The 22630-nt window shown below is 38.3% G+C and overlaps 1 protein-coding gene across 1 annotated transcript in view; it reads left to right on the top strand.

The window, feature by feature from the left end:
- The window catches only part of LOC149445623 (mucin-2-like), a 166342-nt gene that overhangs the window by 50478 nt on the left and 93234 nt on the right, over window positions 1–22630 (top strand). Inside the window, exons 17-28 of the mRNA XM_089653541.1 lie at window positions 2334–2380; window positions 2561–2649; window positions 3479–3630; window positions 4571–4709; window positions 6212–6319; window positions 7809–7988; window positions 11072–11311; window positions 12239–12395; window positions 15763–15894; window positions 17327–17474; window positions 20957–21003; window positions 22265–22465. Of these exons, the coding sequence (XP_089509667.1) occupies window positions 2334–2380; window positions 2561–2649; window positions 3479–3630; window positions 4571–4709; window positions 6212–6319; window positions 7809–7988; window positions 11072–11311; window positions 12239–12395; window positions 15763–15894; window positions 17327–17474; window positions 20957–21003; window positions 22265–22465 (1640 nt within the window). The remainder of the gene's footprint in view (window positions 1–2333; window positions 2381–2560; window positions 2650–3478; window positions 3631–4570; window positions 4710–6211; window positions 6320–7808; window positions 7989–11071; window positions 11312–12238; window positions 12396–15762; window positions 15895–17326; window positions 17475–20956; window positions 21004–22264; window positions 22466–22630) is intronic.

The raw sequence follows: 22630 nt of genomic DNA, 5'->3' as shown, positions 1-22630 counted from the left end.
TTCCTGCCAGTAACACACTCAAAGTATATGTAAATACTCACCTTGTAAAACAACCTATTCAAATAATAATGAAAGGCTAAACATTTGTGTATAAATATAAAAATATTATAAATACCTTTTTTTCCCTTTGTTATAAGTGATCACATATCCTCTATTCTCAACTAATTAAGAGCTAGGGAAGGAGATATCACATCGCATCACACTGATCTTCCCAGTGAATGGCTGTGCAGGGTCCGGGAGCATGTCTGGACAAGTCTGATCATTGGAGAAGAGCACACTGAGTTCTCAGCATAGCTAGAAAACTGACCGCAGTATGTGATCCTGCCTAGTGTAGTCAGTTTTTAATAGGAAAGCAGAGGGACTGGCAGGAACACAAGTTATTTCAAACAGGGGAATCAATACAAAGAGAACAAGATACTTTTTCATACAAGTACTTGGTATAGCAGGCACATATCAGGAATATGAAATATTGGGTTTACATATGCTTTAATGTCCTGTACTGTAATTATGCATGAGCAGCATTGTCACCTCAGGATATTCAATGTTTAGGACTATAGAACACTTCTTCTAATTTCTCTAACATAGAGGGGAGTGTTTCTGTAGCTCACAAAGGAACCTGGGAACACTGTAACCAATTTCAAGGTTTACATACACTTTAATCATGTGCATAGCAACCAACCGGATTTTTGTTTTTAGTAGCTTTGTGAAAAATACTTTTTAATCATTGGTTGACGGGGGTTACTGTACATAATTATTTATACAGTAAAAAATATGCTTGAAGCATCTTATCCACATAGAGCACTATTATATGTAATTTTAATACAATGGAAATCAGATTAAATTCATATAATTTATAGTTAAATATATGAAATAAATACATTGTATTTTATTTATTATAAACAATGAAACCCACCAAAAATATTTAGATACCAGATATGGATTATATGCAGGACCCAACTATTCCAAATTTTGCCAGTCAAATGTAATTTTTAAACTGTACAAGTTATTAAAATATATTTTTAACACCTAACACCAATGGCATGAGAATAATATTGCCAGATTTAAACTGTCCATGGAAATCTAAGTATTTCTGAGGCTTCCACTTGACCATTTTTTTATACTGTGCATGCAGGCTAGGCTTGGTCAAGTGCACATATTTATTTTTATTAAATGGGAAGTAGTGAGGTAGCGAGATACTGCAAGCAATGACTTATCTAATAGGTAAAATAGTTACTGTTTTTAATTGTCTCTGGCAGGTAATCTTTTTTGCCTCCAGCATTGGTTATACAGGGGTGCTCAGTGGTGCCCACAGCTATAAATTTACATTAATCAATCAAAAATGGCCAGAGCAGCAGGCAGCTGTTATTTTATTTCCATGTGTACTACTAGGACAAACAATTTGTAAGTCCACTGCCTGGTACATTATAAATATCAGTTTGTAATAGTTTCTATAATAATTTAATAGCACGAAACACAAGTGTGTAATCTATAATAACAACAGTATTCTTTGCTTTAAACAACAATTTCTGATGCTACAATAAAATGACATCCTAAAAGGAGCATATGTTTGCATTTCATTACATCCGACACAAATCCAAAAGGCACTGGTTTATTCCTGATTTAAGGATAGCCATGTTAATAATCCCTTTATGTGCTGAGGCTTATTGTACATCCAGAAATGCTTGTACAAAAGTCAAATTCAGCCTACATTTACATTAGTTTATCCTGAATTATACAATTGTAGGTGGGGGGCTGGTGTATGGTACCCCAAAGGGGAGTAAGTGCGCATGGAGACTGATGAGAATGCAGCACAATGTATCAACACAAGGTTCCAACAAATTGGCCAAAGAGCTTATACAATGCATCTGAAGCCGTTGTAGTGGAGTCTTACAACATAGGGTATTTAGAACAGTCTCTCCAGCTTTAGTAAATAAACCACTCTGTCCCTCACAAGCAGGGTCCTGTTCCTAACTTAACCACTTGCACAATGCACACAATGCAGTGAGCCAATGTTTTTTATAAGCACTGCCCTCACTAAAGATGGCTGCTGGGATCATCCAGGGTTACAGCCTCCAATCACACATCTGCTACCCTAATGACCTGTACATAAGCCTTATAGGAATAAAGTTCCTCCTATCCTCCATTCTCTTCCTGTAGCAGCTCTACAAATGTATAACTGCATACATTTACAATGATTGTTCCATTAATGTAGTAATTTAATTGCTGATATTCCAGGGGACATACGGTGTGAAAAAGACTGGACAGGGATATCACTGATTATGTACATGAAATACTAATTATGTATTTCTTTGTTTTCCTACTTTCTCTACTAGCACTTGCCATAATGGGAAACTTATTTGCATTAAACATACCCCTGAAGGTAAGTTTATATACTATGCATTCTTTTATTCAGTAAATTTTAATTACAAATTTTACATATACATAGATCATAATCTAATTAGAACCTTTGTGGTAAACAGAAAGTACCCAGACATTCATATGGCCAAATGCAATCAGAACTCTTCCAGTTATTTTAGACTCATATAAAGTCTCTTTCTAGATTGTCCTGCAGGAAAAGTCTATTATGACTGTAACAAACAAAAAAGTGTCCCCTTCCATAGGAGCTGCAAGACCCTTGGTGCTGAATATGTAAGTGCCTTGTTTTTTTATGTATTTTGGAGCAGAGTAAATTTAAATTGAACATTATTTCTTTATTTATTATGGTCAGTATGAAAAAATTATGTACAATTTACAAATATGTTATCTTTTTTCAGGTAAAATTTTTTTTTCATAATAGTATTTATAATAATATTTAAAGTTCGGCTATTTCAGCTTTTGGGTATGCTGAAAGAAATCTGTTTTAGAGAACTCAAGGGGGTTGCTTTACTAAAGGCAAATAGGTTGTTTGCAGAGGGATTTCCACTTTGCAAGGCAATTTTCTGTTTGCTTAGGCCTTAGTGCATGAGGTGAAGCTCTGCTGACTTCCATTATCCAATCTTGTGCAAGCAAAAATGTTGTGTTTTATTTATTTTTCTTGCCCATGATTGAGCATTCTTTGGAAAGTGAATTTTCACTATGTAATCTAAAGGAAATTAATTGCAAATTCCTTTGCAAAGTGAACTGCTGATTTGTCTTTACTAAAGGGAGACACCTCTTATCAGACATCTTAGTCCACAATTTAAATCAGACAAACTTTTAGCCTCAATCAGTCAGTATCTGTTTTGTTGACCAGCCCTGTGGAAATCCTTTATCATATAGTAAATGTTTATTTGTAAAAAAAATAAAAAATAACAAAAATATATATAAAATATATATGTTTAGAATCTATAATACAAACATAAAATATGAAATTTTACGTTAAAATAAACTTGACCACAAAGCATTATAGGTTCCCTTTAAAGTCTATACACTTGCAAATGTTCAAATATGTGAACCTAATGTTACATTGTGTTGGTATATGTTTGGTTTGCATTAACAGTTCCAGACAGAGTGTATCTCAGGATGTGTTTGCCCTGAAGGACTTCTAGATGATGGGGCTGGTGGTTGTGTTCTTGAGCAATGGTGCCCATGTATTCACAATGACGATGTTTACCCCCATGGCACTAAAGTCAAGGTGAATTGTAACACATGGTGAGTACAAAATGTAATCATTCTGTTTAGTAATAATATGTCTTTTGCCAGGTTTTCTTCCTTTGAATATATCTGGTAACCTCCCTCACTTTCTTTGATAAATTACACATGGGAAAAAAACTAAGCAAGGGGCAGAGATGCTCTGCCCACTGCTGGCAGAAAGGGAGAGAAGGCTATGCACATTTGTATTGTAATGAAAGGGGGGGGGCTGTACATAGCTGATATAATGGGGAGAGGGGGCTCTGTACATCATAGCTTATATAATGGGGAGAGGGGGCTCTGTACACTAATAATGTGAATAGCTACTGGTGTAATGAAAGGGAGGGCTCTTTAGGAATTGAATGCAGGGCCCCAACTGTAGCTTATGATACCTCAAGCATCATAGTAAACAAAGGCCTGCTACTGCTCAGAAACAGGGATAAGCTAAATGTACCTGGCTTCGGTTCGCGGTGGGTTCATTAAACATTACTTAAGTTTGGGTGTCGATTCTGAACCCCATTGAATGGGAGCTGGATCAGAGTAGAAAGCTAAAAAGTATTAATGGCCATTTTCCAGGTTAACAGGTAGGAAATTGTCAAACAAATGGAATGGGGGACAAAGAATTGTACCAAAGTAAAAATAAATAAATCCATCAATCAATCATTAAATTTTTAATACTTTAAGTGAAACATTAAACATGCTAAATTCCTTTAGAAAGCATGGAGAGTATAAAATCTAGTGCACCTGTGCAAGGTATCCAATCAGCTTCTAACTTCACCTTGTTCAATTAAGCATTGAAAAAAAACTTTGTAGCTGATTTGTGTATATGCAGAGCTGCACCAGATTTTTCAGTCTCCAGTTTTAGTAAATCAGTCCCAAACTATCTAATAAAGGAAAATTGATATCATTCAGAATAATTTAATTATTTTTGAATATCCATTTTCTGATTGCTTTTTTTCAGTGTTTGTCAGCGTGGACGATGGACCTGTACCGATGCTGTGTGTTATGCAACGTGTTCAATCTATGGAAGTGGTCATTACATTACTTTTGATGAGAAATTTTACGACTTTGATGGAAATTGTGAGTTTGTAGCTGCACAGGTATGTGACCCTATAATTATGTTTATCTGTGTGCCTGTTATATATAATGTGACATATTTTATAGTTTCGGATAAATGTGTGAGGTGATAGAACCTCTGTTAGGGTTTTAGTTCTGTCTGTGTCTCCACTGGGAATAGTCACCCTCTTTATGTGTCCTGGAGACCATTGTCACTGGGACATGAAATTACAGGCAATCCAAGAATACATTGCTGTAACCAAAACAGGAGGTAAGGGGAAATATCCAGTGGGGACAACTCTTTTGGTAACAGCTGTCTAAGAGGGCATTTCTTTCTGTTGGGTCTCTGGGAGAGGGAATGAAAGAAAATCCCCCCACTGGTACACAAATTACAAATACGGTATATATATATATATATATATATATATATTCTAAGAGACATTTTAACCATTCCTTATTCTATCCAAAAGCTTTGACCATTGGATACAATTTAAGTGTAGATACAATTTAAATCATCTCTCGTACAATGTAAAAATGTTAATCAGCATTTTATCTTGTATCATGTAACTCGCCCTATTTGCACCTAAAGGAGCAGTCCACCTAGAAATTTTGAGTAGGTTATCAAGAGATGCTATTATTACCTTTCCAGTCAAGAGGCCTCTTTTGAATACCACCATGCAGCTAAAACTGATAACTTTACTGAGAAAAGTGAGGTTGTGTTTAAAGAAAACCCATCATGAGAGAAAGATGGGGGTTGACACTGCTCTACTTTCAAAAATGTTAAATGCCTGGCTGTGATTATGACCTTCTTGCTTGCTTCAGTACTTTGAGTTACTGACCTGGAAAAAGGATGAAGATAAGGACATTTAATCCTCTCTGACCTTCCTGATATGCACATTTGTTGCAGGTTATTGACTTAAAGTATTAAAGCTAAAGGGAGCACTGAGAGCCCAATATTGCTTTCATGACAGGTTTACTTAAGAAAAATGATTTGAACTCAAAGCCTGGATGTGTTTGACTAATACTTATACATGTACAGTAGTGGAAGAGAGAGTGCTTACCCAGGTGAATACTATTTCCAGTGCATGCGTGGTAGTGATAGAACTGGAGCTTGCACATAAATACTATTGCTAGTGTATGACCAGTAATGGATTAGACAGCATTTGTTGAATGAAACTTATTGCTGATGAATGTGCTGTAGTGAAACAAGCATAAATACATGCAGAATGTCCAGCTCACAAAGAACTAATACTTTCCAGATGGGACATAACTATCAATTAGGGAGAGAGAGAAGCATAGTTTGAAATGTTACAAATGTTCTTCTTACTGTTCTTGCTTATATTTAAAAACATTTTTTACTGAGACACATGTCACTACAATTCTCCAGATTACCAATCAACATCTTCATGACTAATTCATACCAGTGTCCCTCATTTTGTAAGCTCATACATTTCCAGGGTGATTATTCGCTCATAATATACAGTATATATGATGTAGTACAATAGGAAACAGATTGCTGGCTCTAACACTTGAAATTTATTTTTAGGATTACTGTAGTCTCCATTCTGATGGCAGTTTCAGCATCATCACAGAGAACATCCCATGTGGCACTACTGGAGTTACATGTTCCAAATCCATCAAGATGTTTCTTGGGGTGAGTATCCTAGAGGTTCAATATCCTGGTTGGCTTTGGAAGTTTCTTGGCAAAAATATGAGTAGGGAAAGACTCATGACTAACAAAAAGCTGAATTCCAAGGCAGATATAAAAGACAAAAGGCAGCTAAGTATTCATTACTACATCCTAAATCTATTGCTTTGATGTACTCATTGTAAATCACTGAATTTGACTGGGTAGCAGTTTCATGTCATCCTTGTACAGCAGGCTGGGAGGAGTTGTTCATTCACAGGATGAGGATGGGGACAAAACTGGTGAAGGTTACACAACTGTAAAAGAGAAAAATCTGGTCTCCTCTCCAACCAGCCAGGGTTACAATGTGGGGAAGAGCTGTGTAAATGTAAAAACAACCCTATTATGCATTTCATTTTTGTGTGTAGCTATTAGCCTGCAGTTCAGTGTTAATGGCAATCATTCTCAAACATACTGTAAATGCATAACCTTACATTTACTTCTGAAATACTGTAGGTAACATTTTCTTAATTAAAGTTTAATTAAAGAAAAACCTAAACTAGATCTAAACCCTAATCTGATGATACTTAGTTTGCTATAGCACTTCATATCATAAAGAATTGCCATCTTTTCTTTTTTTAATCTCTCAGTCCTGCTGATTTCCTGTAACCTCTTTTAGTTAGTTCTTATCTGCACACAATTACTCCAACATTAGCTGCACACCATGTGCCAGATTTTTAATTATGAGAGCATTGGGCCATGCAAGTGCAGTGTGTGCAGACATGGCTACTCATAAGGGTTGATATATAAGAGAGAGTAGATCTGTTCTCCAGTATGCTCCACTAGTATGTACACTATTCTTTAAATGCAAGCTGCAGTGTGGAATCTGTCTTGTTCTATAGAGTAACCAGGCTCTCCTCCTTATTCTAATGCCATTTAGTTTTACTGGGCTCTGCTTCCGCCAGCTTCGGACTCCTGAAGCCAGCTGAGTACAGTGCTTACCAGCTACACTGTACTATTGTGTGGAACTCTCTTTAGCAGTACAGCCATACTGTTGTTTTTTTTAACATATCATATTCCCAACCATGGCAGTGATAGGTTGACAATATGGGTGCCCACCTAATAATTTTGTTTATTGAGTTTAGTTATACTTTAACTGCAAAGTTTCTTTTTTTAGATCTGGTGACATGTCTCTTTTTTATTTAGTTTACTCCTAGTGTGAGTAAAACCAAAATGTATTTAGAAGGCAACAGCAGAAACAGCATTGGGGGAGATAGTTGGTGACCTTTAGTGTGGTGATATCTATTTTTTTGGGGGTATTCATAATAACAAATTTTCGGAATGTATAATTGTGAATTGTTTTTTTTCAGGTGTAACAATAAAAACAGGATAAAAATTTGCTGTTAGAAAAATTTCACTATCAGTATTAATTTTATTACTGTATTTGCATGCAGACTTATTTGAATGATGATAAAGATTTAAATACAATAACTAAAAATGTTTTTGCTTATCTCAGGATAAAGTACTAAAATTAGCAGACAAACACTTAGTGGAAACTGAAGTCCAAGGTGGAAAACATGTGAGTTACCTGACCCGTGAAGTTGGTATATATCTGGTCATCGAGGCAAGCAATGGTATTCTTTTGATCTGGGACAGAAAGACCACCATATTCATCAAGGTGTCACCTGCATACAAGGTATGGAGATTGTATCCAGTATTAGAAGTTAAACATTTTAACTGGTTGTCCAGATTTTTCAGAGAAAAATATTTGCCATCATTCTTTTTTGTGTCTAAACTGGCCTGCAATACCTTTACAAACACACAGTATTCCCCTATTTCCCATCTGAACAATATGGTACTGCTGACCTTACAGTAAATGCAGACCCCACACAAAGGGTATTTATTTTGCACTGGGTATTAACAACTGCATTTTTAAATAAATACGTCTTATCACCTTTTTTCATCCTTTGTTGCATCTTAGTGCTGTTGATGTACCACAGTCTTTTTTCAGCCCCTTCCAATCTTCATGCACTCCATTAATGACTTGGCATTTTTAGGGCCATTTTCCTGATGGTAACAAAAGTGAAACATACCTGCCTAATGTGTTGTGGGCATTGCTGTTTGCAGTCTCTGCTGAGAGAGTGTGTAATAGGGTGATGATGAAACAATTAGATAATAACACTGGGGGAAATTTACTAAAGCTGGTTCACTCAGAATCTGCTGCACCTGTGCATGGTAGTCAACCAGCTTTTAACTTCAGCTTGTTCAATTAAGCTGTGGCAATAAAACCTGGAAGCTGATTGGTTTCTATGCAGAACTGCACCTGATTTTGCACTCTCCAGCTTTAATAAATAAACCCCTGTGTGTCTTTGGTTTCTAAGACAGCGGCAGCTGAGCCAAACAGTTTCACTGGCTGGCAGGATGCAGGCTGCTGGGCCATACAGCATCAATGGTTGTTATGGTGAAGGTGCAGGGCAGTGTTACTAAGCTAAAGTGAGGACAGAGTGTCTGAGCGCTGGCTAAGGCAATTGCCTCACTTAGCTTCATTTGTGGAACAGCCCTGCAAAGTGTATGTAACACTCTCTTAGGCTGCTAGGGGGAGCTAGATAGATAAGGGCTGAGTAGCAGCTCAGGTGTGATAGTCAAAGGGGTCACATTTTGTTCAGGAGCTGAGAGGATCTGCAAATCAGCTCTCTGAGACTTCTCCCTGCACTAGAGCTTTGGAGAAAGATCTAGAAGCAGTGGGTGGAGGTAAGGAGTGGCTGATCTGCACTTTTGAGGGAGATTGACCTCTCAATCTCCAATGATGGAGAGGAAGTGAGGCTGGAGAGCAGGAGCCTGGAGGGGGACTCAGATGAAGAGGGGTTCACCTACAGGCAGAGGATCTTGGAGGGAGAAAAGCTCAGGACTTCACTGGCCCCTAGAGCGGGAAACATCTGTGCAGCAGGGAAAGAGCAGCCCAGCTAGAAGGTCTGGTAGCAGCCACCAATCCACCAACAGCACAGGAGAAGGACTGAGTGAGTAAACTTGCACCCCCTCCCAGGCCAGTAAGGGGAAAGGGGCACTCTGGTGGATTTGCTTTTTAACTGAGACATTTCACACTGCAGTGGCAGGCACTGGATCCCCTGCCCAGGGAATCACCCAGTACAGCTGGATGAGGAGAGGATTCATCTGGGCACTGGGGTGGTACAACAGGAGATGCTGGCTAGCTCTCCAAAAGAGTTTCTGACGTGTAAAGTACATTTTGTACTTGTTGCTAAGGAGTTTGTCCTCTGTTGCCATTACCCTTGGGCATCCCATACACCCCTTACCCCATCCAAGTTAAATTCCCCTAATAAAACTTCAAAACAAGCTCAAGGACTGGTTACTGTCTCCTTGATGCAAGTCTGTGTGAAAGAAATGCTTGTGGCCTGGCTGTGCAGGACTACAAGGGGACCCAAACTTCAGTGACTCATAAGGGGGTAGTGCCACATGTATAAGAATTTTACCCTCTTGTAGACTGGCCATTGTTTATATATATATATATATATATATATATATATATGGCTTGTCAGCTCCTTTATTGTTCCAAGAGAACATACCGATGCATCCTCTAGGAACAGCACTCTTGTGCAAGCCTGCGTGCACACAGTCCTGTGGTCACGCTGTGATTGGACAAGGCAGACCACAAGCAATAGGTACAGAGTCAAGGAAAGTGGCTTTATACTACATGATCTTTGTGACCAATCAGAGAACTTAAACAAAGGCTGCCGTTAGCAGTCATGTTTCACATACTAGCTGGTGATCAGGAACTCCTACTTTCTCTTGGACAGTGATCCATGTGTGAGAGAAAACAAAGCCACCTGGCCACCAGCTGGCACCAGTGCAATCCAGTTACAATGCCAACAATATTAAAATCCACCCCTCTACAGTATATGTCAGCCCCATCCTGTAACTGGTCTGACCTGTATAATAATGTACATTAATCCCTCACCTTGCTTATTCTATACATCTGTACAATTGCCAATTCACCTCCATCCTCCCACTGTATGTGACCTATACATTAACCCCTCAGCTCCTGATTCTTCTGTGTATGACCTTTACATTTAATGTATCTAGTGCATCATTGCAAAGCTCCATTTGGAACCCTTCAATGCCAGCATGTTTCTTCATTTTCAAACCCTCAGGGTGTCTACTTTTCAGGGGTTTTTGCACCCTCCTGGGAATTTCTTATTGCTATGTTTTAAAACAGAAAGTGAGGGAAATGTTTGCAATTTGTGCAGTCTTTTTCCGTTAAGTAGTAAAAAAGTACTACCAATAAAAACTTCTATCTGTCTCAAAAAATAACATAAAATTAATTTGGGTACAGTGTTGTATGACAGAGTAAATTTCAGTATCACAGTATCAGTATCACAGAACTGAAAACTGAAAAGTGGTCTGGTAATAAATGGGATGAAACATGCTGGCACTGAGGTGGGTTTCAGTCCCCAAAACATCTCCAGTAACTGGACAAAACACCTTTTTGCTCCATTCTTTCTCTAGTCAAGTGTTTGTAATTTCTAAGCATAATGTGTGTGATAGGAAATAATGGGGATGATATATCAGTGACTTTATCAATAGTTTTGTGTTATAGGGGTTTTTTATTTTCCGTGCCTGGATTTATAACAATTGTATTTTACATGTCAACTTAAAATAACCAAAACTCCAGAATCAACTGAAATCCTGACATTGCGTATTTAACATTTAATCACAGTACACAAAATACTTTGCTTAATATATAAATTCATATTTTTTCCACAGGGTAAATTGTGTGGCTTGTGTGGAAACTTTGATGATAATTCACAAAATGACTTTACGACCAGCTACTTGATGCAAGTCAGTGATGTGCTGGAGTTTGGAAACAGCTGGAAGATTGACTCTACCTGTCCTGATGCAACAGAAGTGATCAACCCCTGCAGTAAGAACCCACATCGCAAGGCCTGGGCTGAGAAGCAGTGTGGGCTAATCAAAAGTGATGTCTTCAAAATCTGTCACAGCAAGGTAAGAAGATGAGATTGGAATACAGAAAATAATACCAAGAAAATTTAGCATTAGTCATAACAATTGTGTTTTACTGCAGCCAAAACTTTTTTTTGTTTTGGATAGAGTAAGGAATCGTAAGAAACCTTGTCTTGTTTTATTGATGTCTGAGGACTCCTCTTCTCATTTGCTATCTCAATTACAGCACTGTCATTGGGACAGAAGGTTAGGGTAAATCTTAAATAGACACAGAGAACGATAAAAAGTTAAAGTAATGGGAGTGCTAGCTTCCAATAAGCGTGCATTCACACTGCAAATGCACCCTGCCAGCAATTATATGTGAGAACCCCATCTGAAGTTCCGGCAATTAGCTGCGAGTAGGCAGTCCCATTGAAAGCAATGGGAGGCTGCTGGCACTTGCAACTAATCTTGTTCACTCGCGTGTAATTGCTCATGTAGACTGCCTGCGTCCATGGCTGATCACTCACATGTGATAGCAACATGAGTGAGTGGGTGTGTTTAGCTGCGAATGCTGGCAGCCTCTCTTTGCTTCAATGGGGCTGACTACTCACAGCTAATCGCAGGTGCCCCTCTGGGGCTCTCGCGTGTAAACACTGGCAGGGTGCATTTGCAGGTGTGAATGCACCCTTATACTGAGAAGAAGAATGCTTGTTTTGCAATGTGTGTCCTTCATTAAAATCCCTCTTAATTTCTGCCCTAGAGTTGCTTTGTCACCAGTAAAAGTAGTAAGGGAAAATATCCCAAATGGGACAACTGGAACTGGAAGAGACTTTAACCCTTCCACACTCTATCCAAAAGTGAAGAAATATTTTTGCTGATGTTTTTAAATGCAATAAATGAATATACTAAAATTGGTTTTAGGGTAAAATTAGGATATTAATTGCTATACATATTAAAGTCATCTGACAATTATTGATGTTGTGGTAGGTGGATCCAAAACCATTCTATGAGGCTTGCGTGAATGATGCTTGCTCCTGTGACAGCGGTGGAGACTGTGAATGTTTCTGCACAGCAGTAGCTGCCTATGCTCAGGAATGCACCAAGGCTGGAGCCTGTGTCTACTGGAGAACACCAGACATATGTCGTGAGTAAAGTATTATAGAGATCAGGGGTGGAACATTAACTTCCAACCTCTCTACCCTCTCTGGGGAGATGTTATAACATCTATAAGGTTTTTATTTCTATCTCTCAGCTAATTAGAGAGACTTTCTCTCATTTCTTGTCCCAGTAAACACACAGGAAAGGGGTGAAATTAGGTGGGAACACAGACAGTAATAGTAACATAGTTTATCTAACCCTTCCCTCGTCTGCTTAGAACAGTTGCCATAACGTCCTTATGTATGCCTGTTGGAGAGATTCCACTTTTTCCTATCATTACCATACAGAAATTTTGGGGGTTACAGGCAACAATACAAAACCTGACAGAGGTTCTAAAGTTTCCATTTTCTATATAAAAATAATAAAAAAAGGTTTTGTCACAGTTGGGCTTCAATGCAGATTTCGGGTTGCAGCCAAGCCATTAATGAATCCAGTAGGCAAAGTGACTTTGAATTAACATACAAAACAGCATTGCCAAACTGTAGGTGGTGACATAATAATATGTTATTTTTATTATTATTGTTACTATTATTATTATTGTAATAATGATAATAAAGTATTATGTAGGTTTCCTTTCTATGTATTTTTCCTTTTTTTTAATTATTATTATTTTTATTAAAATTTAAAGTAAAGCAGATATGATAATATTCATTCTGTGTCTGGTACTAACCGAGCGCCACAGTTTCAGTATAAAAAAAATTCCTTAAAACAGGCATCACTTGTTCTCTTGAGGCTGTCAACAACACCACTTGATTAGAAGCCTTATTACCAGCCCTCTAAGAGTTCATAAGGCAGATGTTGAACAGATTTCCTGGTCATGTGTTTACTGTGATTGGCTTTCACAGTAATCACATCTATCCTACTGGCTCCTTATCTTTGGTATGTAACCAAAGCTGTTTGTGATAACAGTCACAATGATGGGGACATTCAGTTGTTCCTGCTCCCTGCACTAAACAGGTATGCATAAATGTAGCAGTATGGAATAAGGCCCTGTTTCATGCTTTCACATATATAAATATGGCTGGCGTTAAGACATTAACAATGTTACAGATGAAAATACAACTGTACATTCCTGAAATTCCAGATGTAATAAATTATTTAAAATTGAATTCAAATAATCTCTTACTCCACTACAATAAATGCTAGCCATAAATAACTCAAATCAGGAATCTGTCTAGCTGTGGGTAGCTTTGTTGGCACCATAGGCTCAGCAGAAGTGAATTTAAAAATCCACTGAGCCAGTTCAAAATTGTCAGCAAAATTGTCAGATGCAGTCACTGTTTGAGTATTCAGACAGCTGGGAGTTTAGCATGGATGGAGGAATATAATGATTCTTGAACAGAGTTAAATGAGAGAAATCTATACATGTATGACTAGCCTAAGTTTTACATTAAAAAAATTTTTTGGATTTGTCACTGGAAAATGAGGTTTTCTGTTATCTTGGAAGAGTAAAATAGCCCTCAAATTGTAATACAAATCTCATTTATGCCCAACTAACATCAATTAATTACCATTTAAAGTGAGCCTGTGGAAAGGATATGTCCATTTAGGTATTTATATATTCTGAAAAACCATGAGTTTTAAAACAAGCCCTCGCTGACCTACAGTATGTTGCTTCAGACACTGTGGAGGAATTCATCCTCAATTTCAAAGCAGAAGTACTCTTCCTTGTGTCATTACAAAATTTTTGTGTTTTTGCTGTACATTTTTAGAAATCATTGCTCCATAGAACCTGCAGCAACAGAGGTCAGTAAGGCTTATATGCAGCTTGTTAAGAATATGTCAATTCTTGAATGCCAATCTATGAGTTTACTTTAGGAAACCAAACAGTTATAGGGCTGGGCAAGATTTTTGAAGGGAATTTGTTGCTTAAAATAAATTGTGAACAAAAGCTGTACCTGGAAAGAAGATTGTATACTCATCTCTCCCTCTGCCCATGCTGCTGAATGTTGTTTCATTGGAGAGAAATCACCCACTGAAGTTTGTGCAGAAACTGGCACTTCCAGAACTGTCTATCGCATGTGTCTCCCCACTGAGCCCAATGGCTCCTTTTACTGGTACTTACCCCTGCATCAGTACTGCAACCTGTATTTGATGTGGAGGTCAGTGGGAAAAAACTGAGCACAACAGGGAACACAGGAGATTGACACTCCTGGAAGTGTCAGTTTCTGCACAGACATCAGTGGAGGATATCAATGAAGCAGCATTCAGCAGTACCAGCAGTGGGAACGGTAAGTATTTATAATTTCTTTACTAGCTTAGCATTTGTTCACACTACTACTTAAAAAATATAAAAGTCAGCAGCTATAAATAATGTAGCTGCTGACTGTTAATAAAAGGACACTTACTGTACCTGTCCAGGGATCAAGCCCTGTCCTTACTTGGGTTGGTTCTTTGCCAGTCTTCAGGTCCCCGGCGCTGGCATGTTTACTGTCGGACATTGGCTGTAACTTCTTGGGGCTTCACAGCCAGCTTCCCACTGCATATGCATGAGTTGCACTGTGCTTTATGAATGGGCCGACAGCCTACTTAGTCCTGTGATGTGTCCCAGGAGGTTGCAGGTGGGGTGATGAACGTAGGAAATTCCAGCTAAAGAGGGAGCAGGTAACTTTTAGAAATAGGTACCCGATTCCCTCCCCTACCCCCTAAAAAAAATTGCCAATAATATTAGTGAAGGTGGGAGGATGAGGAAGCAGAACGTCATGTTTAGGGTTGCAGTTCTGCCTTAGGCAACAGAGTTGCTTTAAATTGCTTCATGATATGGCTGTTTCCTCTGTTATTTTAAGATATACTGTAGTTGTATCCCCTAGAACAGGGGTCTCTAAACTGCAGCCCTCGGACCAGATGTGGCCCTTTGTGTGCCTTTATCTGGTCTTTGGGGCACTATTCCTTCCACTGACATCAAGGACGGGGCACTATTCCTTCCACTGAAACCAACAATGGGGTACTATTCCACCCAATGACACCAGAAACGAGGAACTAATTCTCCCACTGACACCAATTATGGGACACTATTCCCCCCACTGTCATCAATGATGTAATTTTTTTACTCCCACTGACCACCAAGTTTATGGAATTGTTTACTCCCATGGATGCCTGGGCATTTTTCTTCAATAGTCTGACCCCCTTAATATTTACAGGACAGTAAACTGGCACATTTGTTTTAAAAGGTTGGAGACTCCTGCTCTAGAACAATATTTATATGACTGGAAGTCCATCCATGCTCTGCATGGATGCTTGATACTATTAAATAACATACTTAATTCAAACTCAAATACTGATATCAAAACTGTATATCATTACAAAACTTTATAACTGTGTTTCACCCATATAATGAAATTTTTTCCCTCTAGCCATATTTTGTGACTACTATAACCCTAAAGATGAATGTGAATGGCATTATCACCCTTGTGGCTACCATAACATAAAGACCTGTCGTTCCATCAACAATGTCTATACTAATGTCACCATTACTTACCTGGAAGGTGAGTCTCCCTCACATCATATTCTGAATCTCATGACATATTTACTAAGGCTATGGTAGAGAAGCTTAAAGTTAAACATATACAGATATAAAAGATACACAATGTTAGCTCTGTATTCATTATTATTATTGTTATTATAATACAAGACTTATATAGGGCCGACAGTTTGCACAGCGCTTTACAATATAAAGTGAGACAGTACAGCTACGATACAATCAAAACAAGAGTATTAAGAGGGCCCTACTCATAGAAGATTACAATTTAATAGGGTGGGGTACGGGGTACAAAAGGTTGCAACTGTGGCGGATGAGCTGATGGAAGTGATAAATGACTATTTGGAAGCGGGATAGGCTTACCTGAAGAGATGAGTTTTCAGGGATCGCCTAAAGGCAGCCAGAGTAGGGGATAGCCAGACAGATTGAGGTAGAGAGTTCCACAGGATGTGAGAGGCTCTGGCAAAATCCTGGAGACGAGCATGGGAGGAGGAGATAAGGGAGCTTGAGAGCAGGAGATCATGAGAGGAGCAGAGAGGAAGGTTTGGGTGATACGTGGAGACAAGATTGGTGATGTAGCTTGGGGCAGTATTATTACATTGTTAAATATACTTTTACATGCTGTGTAAATACAAGAATATAGTTTTAATATTTTCACAAAATGAATGCTGTATTTAGCAAGACATTAATAACAGATCACCAACATTTTTTTAAGCTAGTTTTTGCATATGTTTTTCAAGATGTTTCTGCTTAGAAGATTTGGACAAGCCATTGAAAGAAACCTGTACTGACAATTATTATTATTATTATTATACAGGATTTATATAGTGCCAACAGTTTGCACAGCGCTTTACAAAATGAAGGTAGACATTACAGTTACAATACAATTTGGTACAAGAGGAAACAGAGGGCCCTGCTCATTAGAGCTTACAATCTAGGAGGAAGGGACAATGTAAAAAGACTGCTATTGGTGGCTTCTCCTTCTGCAAAATACTAGTTCTCTGGCTGTAATGGTGAATAAATGGCTTCAGCATTTTCTAAGTCACTGCCTCCAAATATGCAGATTCTGAGTCGCTTGACCCAGACCACTGTTTTTAAACTATTGAAGCCTGAGATCCATGCACCTAGCATTTTCAAATAAAGTCAGCAATGGTGCCCTTCATATATATCTTTTGAATAAAGGTTTTCTTTAATGCAATCTGTATTCTGCTCATTTAAAAGAAAATGAATCACTATCTATAAGTTACTTATTTTTTTTTTTTGCTAGGGAGCTGTAACGTAGGAATGGAAGCAATAAACAGCCTACAATAGCCTCTGTGTACTGTTAAATGGGATAGCAATAGGAACGGCATAGGTCACTGTATATTGTAATTGGTTACTTTATGACACTTAACCAGCATGTTACATATAACTCACTTGATAATTTTACATTTTGTTAGGCTGCTACCCAACTTGCCCTGAAGACAAACCTATTTTTGATGAGTCAAAGAGAATTTGCGTGCCCCCAGAACTATGTGGTTGTTACATTAATAACACCCACTATGATAATGGGGCTGAAGTGCCCAGTGATAAGAATTGTCACTCTTGGTAAGCAAATGATCATCTGTGGAAGGTGAAAGAAAAGTTAAAAAAAAAAACTGTTTATAGTTAAATGTACTTAAAAAAATGAACAATGAGATTAGTATGCATTTAACAATTATCAATTCCTCTGTCAGTGCTGTATTTGGTAGACTGTACAGGAGATACAGTATTGTAATTGAATGTTAATGTGCAAAAGGAAATTAAACAATAGACCAAAGGGTAGCCTTTATGTTCTCATAGATAGCCAATTCTAGGCATGAGACAATCCATCCCCCAAGAGTTCTTTGTCTGAAAACACTTTCTTAGATTTGCATGCTTAGATTGAACATACATGTTTATGACTGTGGGGATGTTCAGGATCTCCATCACCAGCTTATGTGCAGAAAAATCTTATTTGCTAAAAAGAAAAAATTCAACACAGGTGGTCACTTTACCTGAAAACAATAGGTCAGGAGCAGCTATGTTTTTTTAATGCTGGTGCACAACATATCAGGATTAACCACCACTAATCTGATGTCTATGGCTATCTTTAGGGTACTTGCACACAGTACTGATGTCTGAACATCAGTATTCCTGGATGTCATTTCTGTTTTGTGAGTATTTGAGCGTATTTGTGTGCATTTTTGTGCATAGACAAGTAAAATAAATTCTAGCTCCAAGAATGCAATTCTAACCTCTTCAAATTAGTATTTTACTCGTGTATTTGCTTGTATTTATGTGCATACATGCCTATGCGCATAAAATACTGACTAGCAACACAGATTTTTTTCTCATCTATAGACAGTACATGTTCATGAGCCTGTGTGCACAGGTCCATTGAAAACAATGGACTGAATTTAGATAAAAAAAACCTGTATACTTAAAAACAATGAGTATTAGGGTAGCAGTGTGCAAGAGGCCTTAGAGAATCTATATTTTACTCACTATAAAGTAATGCTATTTAGTGTCTCTCCAGGAAGATGTGAACTACAACATTTTCTTGTTACCATAGAGCCATAGGAGACAATTTTGCACTTACAAAATTAGCTTGGAGAGTTTTTGGTGGATGTTGAGGTACCCTCTATAATGATTTTGCATATCATTCAAGGACTCCAGTGAGTTCCAAGGTCTGCATAGTTCCTGTAGCCATTACATTGCAGTCTATATTCTCTGCTGCATTTTTGATTCATTTATTATTATTGATATTACAACAGGAGAGGTGAAAATACCCACAAATCAAAGGTGGGTGGAAACAGTGCCGGGAACTTAAGGACGGTGTCTGGAGTCTCCCTGGATGGCTGCCTCTCTCTGCTCAAGCCCCCAAATTATAACAGAAGCCAGTGGGTGACTCAGCCCAGCACACTACACCAATAACAGAAACAGTTTTAAGTGGGCCGACCCTTCAATATTGTACTAGATCAGCTGATGACATAAGAGTTAATTGACAACAGAGATCAAGAGTTTATTGACAACAGGGATTGCCTGGTACAGTCATATTTAGCCACTCTGCACACCTCTTACAATAGAAAAGGGGATATAACCTTATGAAATCGGAGGTTGTTAGTGCAATATCTTTCAGATTACATAATTATTTCTCTTACTTTAATTGGGCTGTAATTTGTGCGTGAGCATTACAGAGAGTGAGTTTGAAACATAGAACCATAGAAAAGTGATGGCAAAAAAAGACCGAGTGATCCATCGAGTCTGCCCGTTTTTTTTTTTGTGTGTGTTTTCTTTTTTCTGTTGTTTTTTTTTTGTTTTTGTTTGGTGATTTTTTCCTCTAGAATGATGAGTTTTTATAAAGCATTTCTGTTGGTGCTGGTGTAACAAAAGAAGTTCAGTTTTCCAGTATCAATGATCCAGGAATATATTCTGTGTGGTATGAATGTAACAATGGTTTTGATAATACAACAATTATTAATTTGTATAGATGGCTTAAAGTGAAACCAAACAATACCTTTATTCTCCAAAAATATTCCATACCCATCTACTACCTACTATCCCTGTAAACAATTTTTCATGAAAATCTTTCTTACTCCTTGTAACGTGTTCCATGAACTCACAAACCTCTCATTTTGCTGCTCTCTTTCCTTTGTTTGGAATGAGCAGTGCATAATGGTTGCAGACATGTAGTGATGGGCCGAACACCCCCCTGTTCAGTTCGCTGTCGAATATTCCAACCTAACGAAAGTTCGACCGTGAACTTTGAACAGTAACAATTCACTAAGAGGTATCTTACCACATCCGAGTATCCAGTAAGATATCGCACAGCTTCTAAAATGCCACATAAGTTATATTATTAAGTCATGCGGTATTTTAGTTTAATGTTTCAGCTGTCAGCAGGGTTCCCCACTAACGGCTGAAAGGAAAAAGAATTGCTGCCAATTAAAAAACTTAAAAAAACAACGTGGGGTCCCCCCTCCTCCATCTATACCAAGCCCTTCGGGTCTGGTATGGATTTTAAGGAGAACCCCCACACCAAAATGAAAAAAAAAATGGCGTGGAGTCCCCCCCCAAAATCCATACCAGACCCTTATCTGAGCATGCAGCCCGGCAGGTCAGGAAAGGGAGCACTCGCTCGACCCCTTCCTGAACCATACTATGCTACATGCTGTCAACATGCGGGAGTGCTTTGAGGTAGGAGGGGGATCTGTGGGTGGTGGGTTTATCGGAATCTGGAAGCCTCCTTTAACAAGGGGGCCCCCAGATCCCACCCCCCCCATGTGAATGAGTATGGAATACATACTACTGCTACTCATAGTGTAAAAAATTACAGAAGGCAGTCTTTGACGTTCTCTCCTGCCGTTTGACAGCTGCACTGACCTGAGAGTTCTTAAATATCTAAGGGACAGGGGCCACCCAATGACGTCAACTGGGTGACCCCACCCCTTGGAACATCATCATGCGCTGTAATTGGCCAAAGCATTGTATCTGACCTGTGGCCAATCACATTGCACTGCCAGGGAGTAGTGGGCTGCGGGCGAACAGCCTACTGAACGCCCTTACCATTTGACTCGAACATCAAGCCCAACTCTAGTCTCTAGTCCATCCAGGGATCAAACAAGGGAGGGTGGCAACATTCTTTCATAGAGTGGGACAATGGAGAATGAACGTATCCACCCTCTAACAGGAATTCAAATCACAGCAACAAATAAAAAGGAATCTGGAGATTTGGAGGAGGCTGAGAGGAATAGAAAGTACTTTCATGAGTTAAGAATACTGTACATACTTGAATATATTTTTTCTATAATGTTATTATAGAAAATATTAAAATACTATATTATTTTATATTTTTTTAAGCAGAGTTTAGTGTCACTTTAAGTTTGGCATGTAACGTGATATCAATATTATCCTGAATAATGAACAAATTAGTCAGTTATAGTGTTTTCTTTGTAAGCAATCTACAATATACAGTCAGGGTAACTGCTGTTTAGCAGAAGTTCCGTAGGGTAGGGTATGTTTGCTAATGCTCAGTTGCCATTAAAAACTATTTTGTTTTCTTTTTTTAGTGTATGCACTCCTGAAGCAAATCTTGAATGTATCTACAACCAATCAGGTAAAGTCAGCATTTATTTTTATAGAAGCTTGCATATTTATATATATTTACGCTATTTAGGGAGAGCAGAAAGACTGCATTGCAAAAAATAAAGAAATTTAAAAATCATGCCAGTTAATCAATAGTAAATTGAATGCCAATCCTCATACTTTCTGTCAGTTCCACATTGACTGAACAGTTTGGCACCTTACAGAGGAGTATTATGGTAGGCTTGACCTATTTTACTAGTTATGAGCAAAGTATTTAACCACTTGCTCTCCTGAGGATTTACCCCCCTTCCTGACCAGGCCATTTTTTGCGTTATGGTGCTGCGTTACTTTAACTGAGAATTGCGCGGTCATGCAACACTGCACCCAAATGAAATTTATGTCCTTTTTTCTCTCGAACTGAGCTGTCCTTTGGTGGTATTTGATCGCTTGTGCATTTTTTTTAGTTTTTGCTCTATAAAAAAAAGACTGACAATTTTGAGAAAAAAACTATATTTTCGACTTTTTGCAATTAAACATGTCCAGTAAAAAAATTTAAAAAATCAAATTTTGTCATAAATTTATACCAAAATGTATTCTGCTACATGTCTTTGCTAAAAACAAAATCCCAACACGTGTAAATTAATTGGTTTATGTGAAAGTTATAGCGTTTACAAATGGCGGTAGATATACTGGGATTTTTTTTATTATTGGTAATGGTGGCGATTAGAGACTTATAGTGGAGCTGCAGGACTGCGGCGGGCATTCTGACACTGGGAGGGAACTGACTTGGTGTCACTGACATCCCCAGTGACACCAATACAGTGATCAATGCTAAACAAAAAAGCACTGACACTGTACTAATGGCACTGGGCAGGAATGGGTTAACATGAGGGGAGATCAAAGGGTTAACTGTGTGCAGGGAGTGTTTTACTAGGTGGGGGTGTCTGTGTGCTTCACTGTAATCACACTGCTCTGGATGACTGTGCTGTGCATCTTTGGAAATCACCAGGTGCTGGCAAGTAATTACCGGCCGGGACCCGGTGACTGACAGCCGCGGCCGTACGCTACCCCTACCCGGAAATGCAAAATCACGTATATTTCTGCTATAGGGTGGTCGGGAAGTGGTTAATTACAACTTTTAAAAGCACAATATATACACTATATACTGTATATATAAAGACTAAACCATACCTTTTGCACTAATTCATAGCCATTATTTTTACTGCAACTTATAAAAATTTTAAAAGTAATCTCTGTTGAAATAAACGTATTATGCATTCTGTTGGTTGCAGCATGTGTCTGTATTATCAATGGCACAGTATATAAAGAAGGAGAAGTCATATCCACAGGAAAAAATTCTAGCATTTGTTATATAATAAAATGTGTGAATGGCACAGAGGAGAAAGAGACTGAATTATGCTCCACTTCTTCACCCACCACTACGTCCATTACCACCACTACCACTGTACCAACAACAACAACAACAACAACAGGTAATAACTGCCACGTACAGTATAATTTAATGCACAACTAAAGGAAACACTTTTACTTTTAGATTTGGATAGTGGAGAGAGATTGGAACACCTGTCAATTTTTTTTTTGCTGTCTGTGCCCCTGTCCTGTTATCATTGAGAGTGAAAGGAAATTTCATATCTTGA

Source organism: Staurois parvus, unplaced genomic scaffold, assembly GCF_062004578.1.
Source record: "Staurois parvus isolate SC_StPar_1 unplaced genomic scaffold, SC_StPar_1.0 ptg000715l, whole genome shotgun sequence".
In the NCBI taxonomy this organism is placed as follows: Eukaryota; Metazoa; Chordata; class Amphibia; order Anura; family Ranidae; genus Staurois; species Staurois parvus.
The sequence above is the reverse complement of the archived record's forward strand: the minus strand, read 5'-3'. Positions and strand labels throughout refer to the sequence as shown.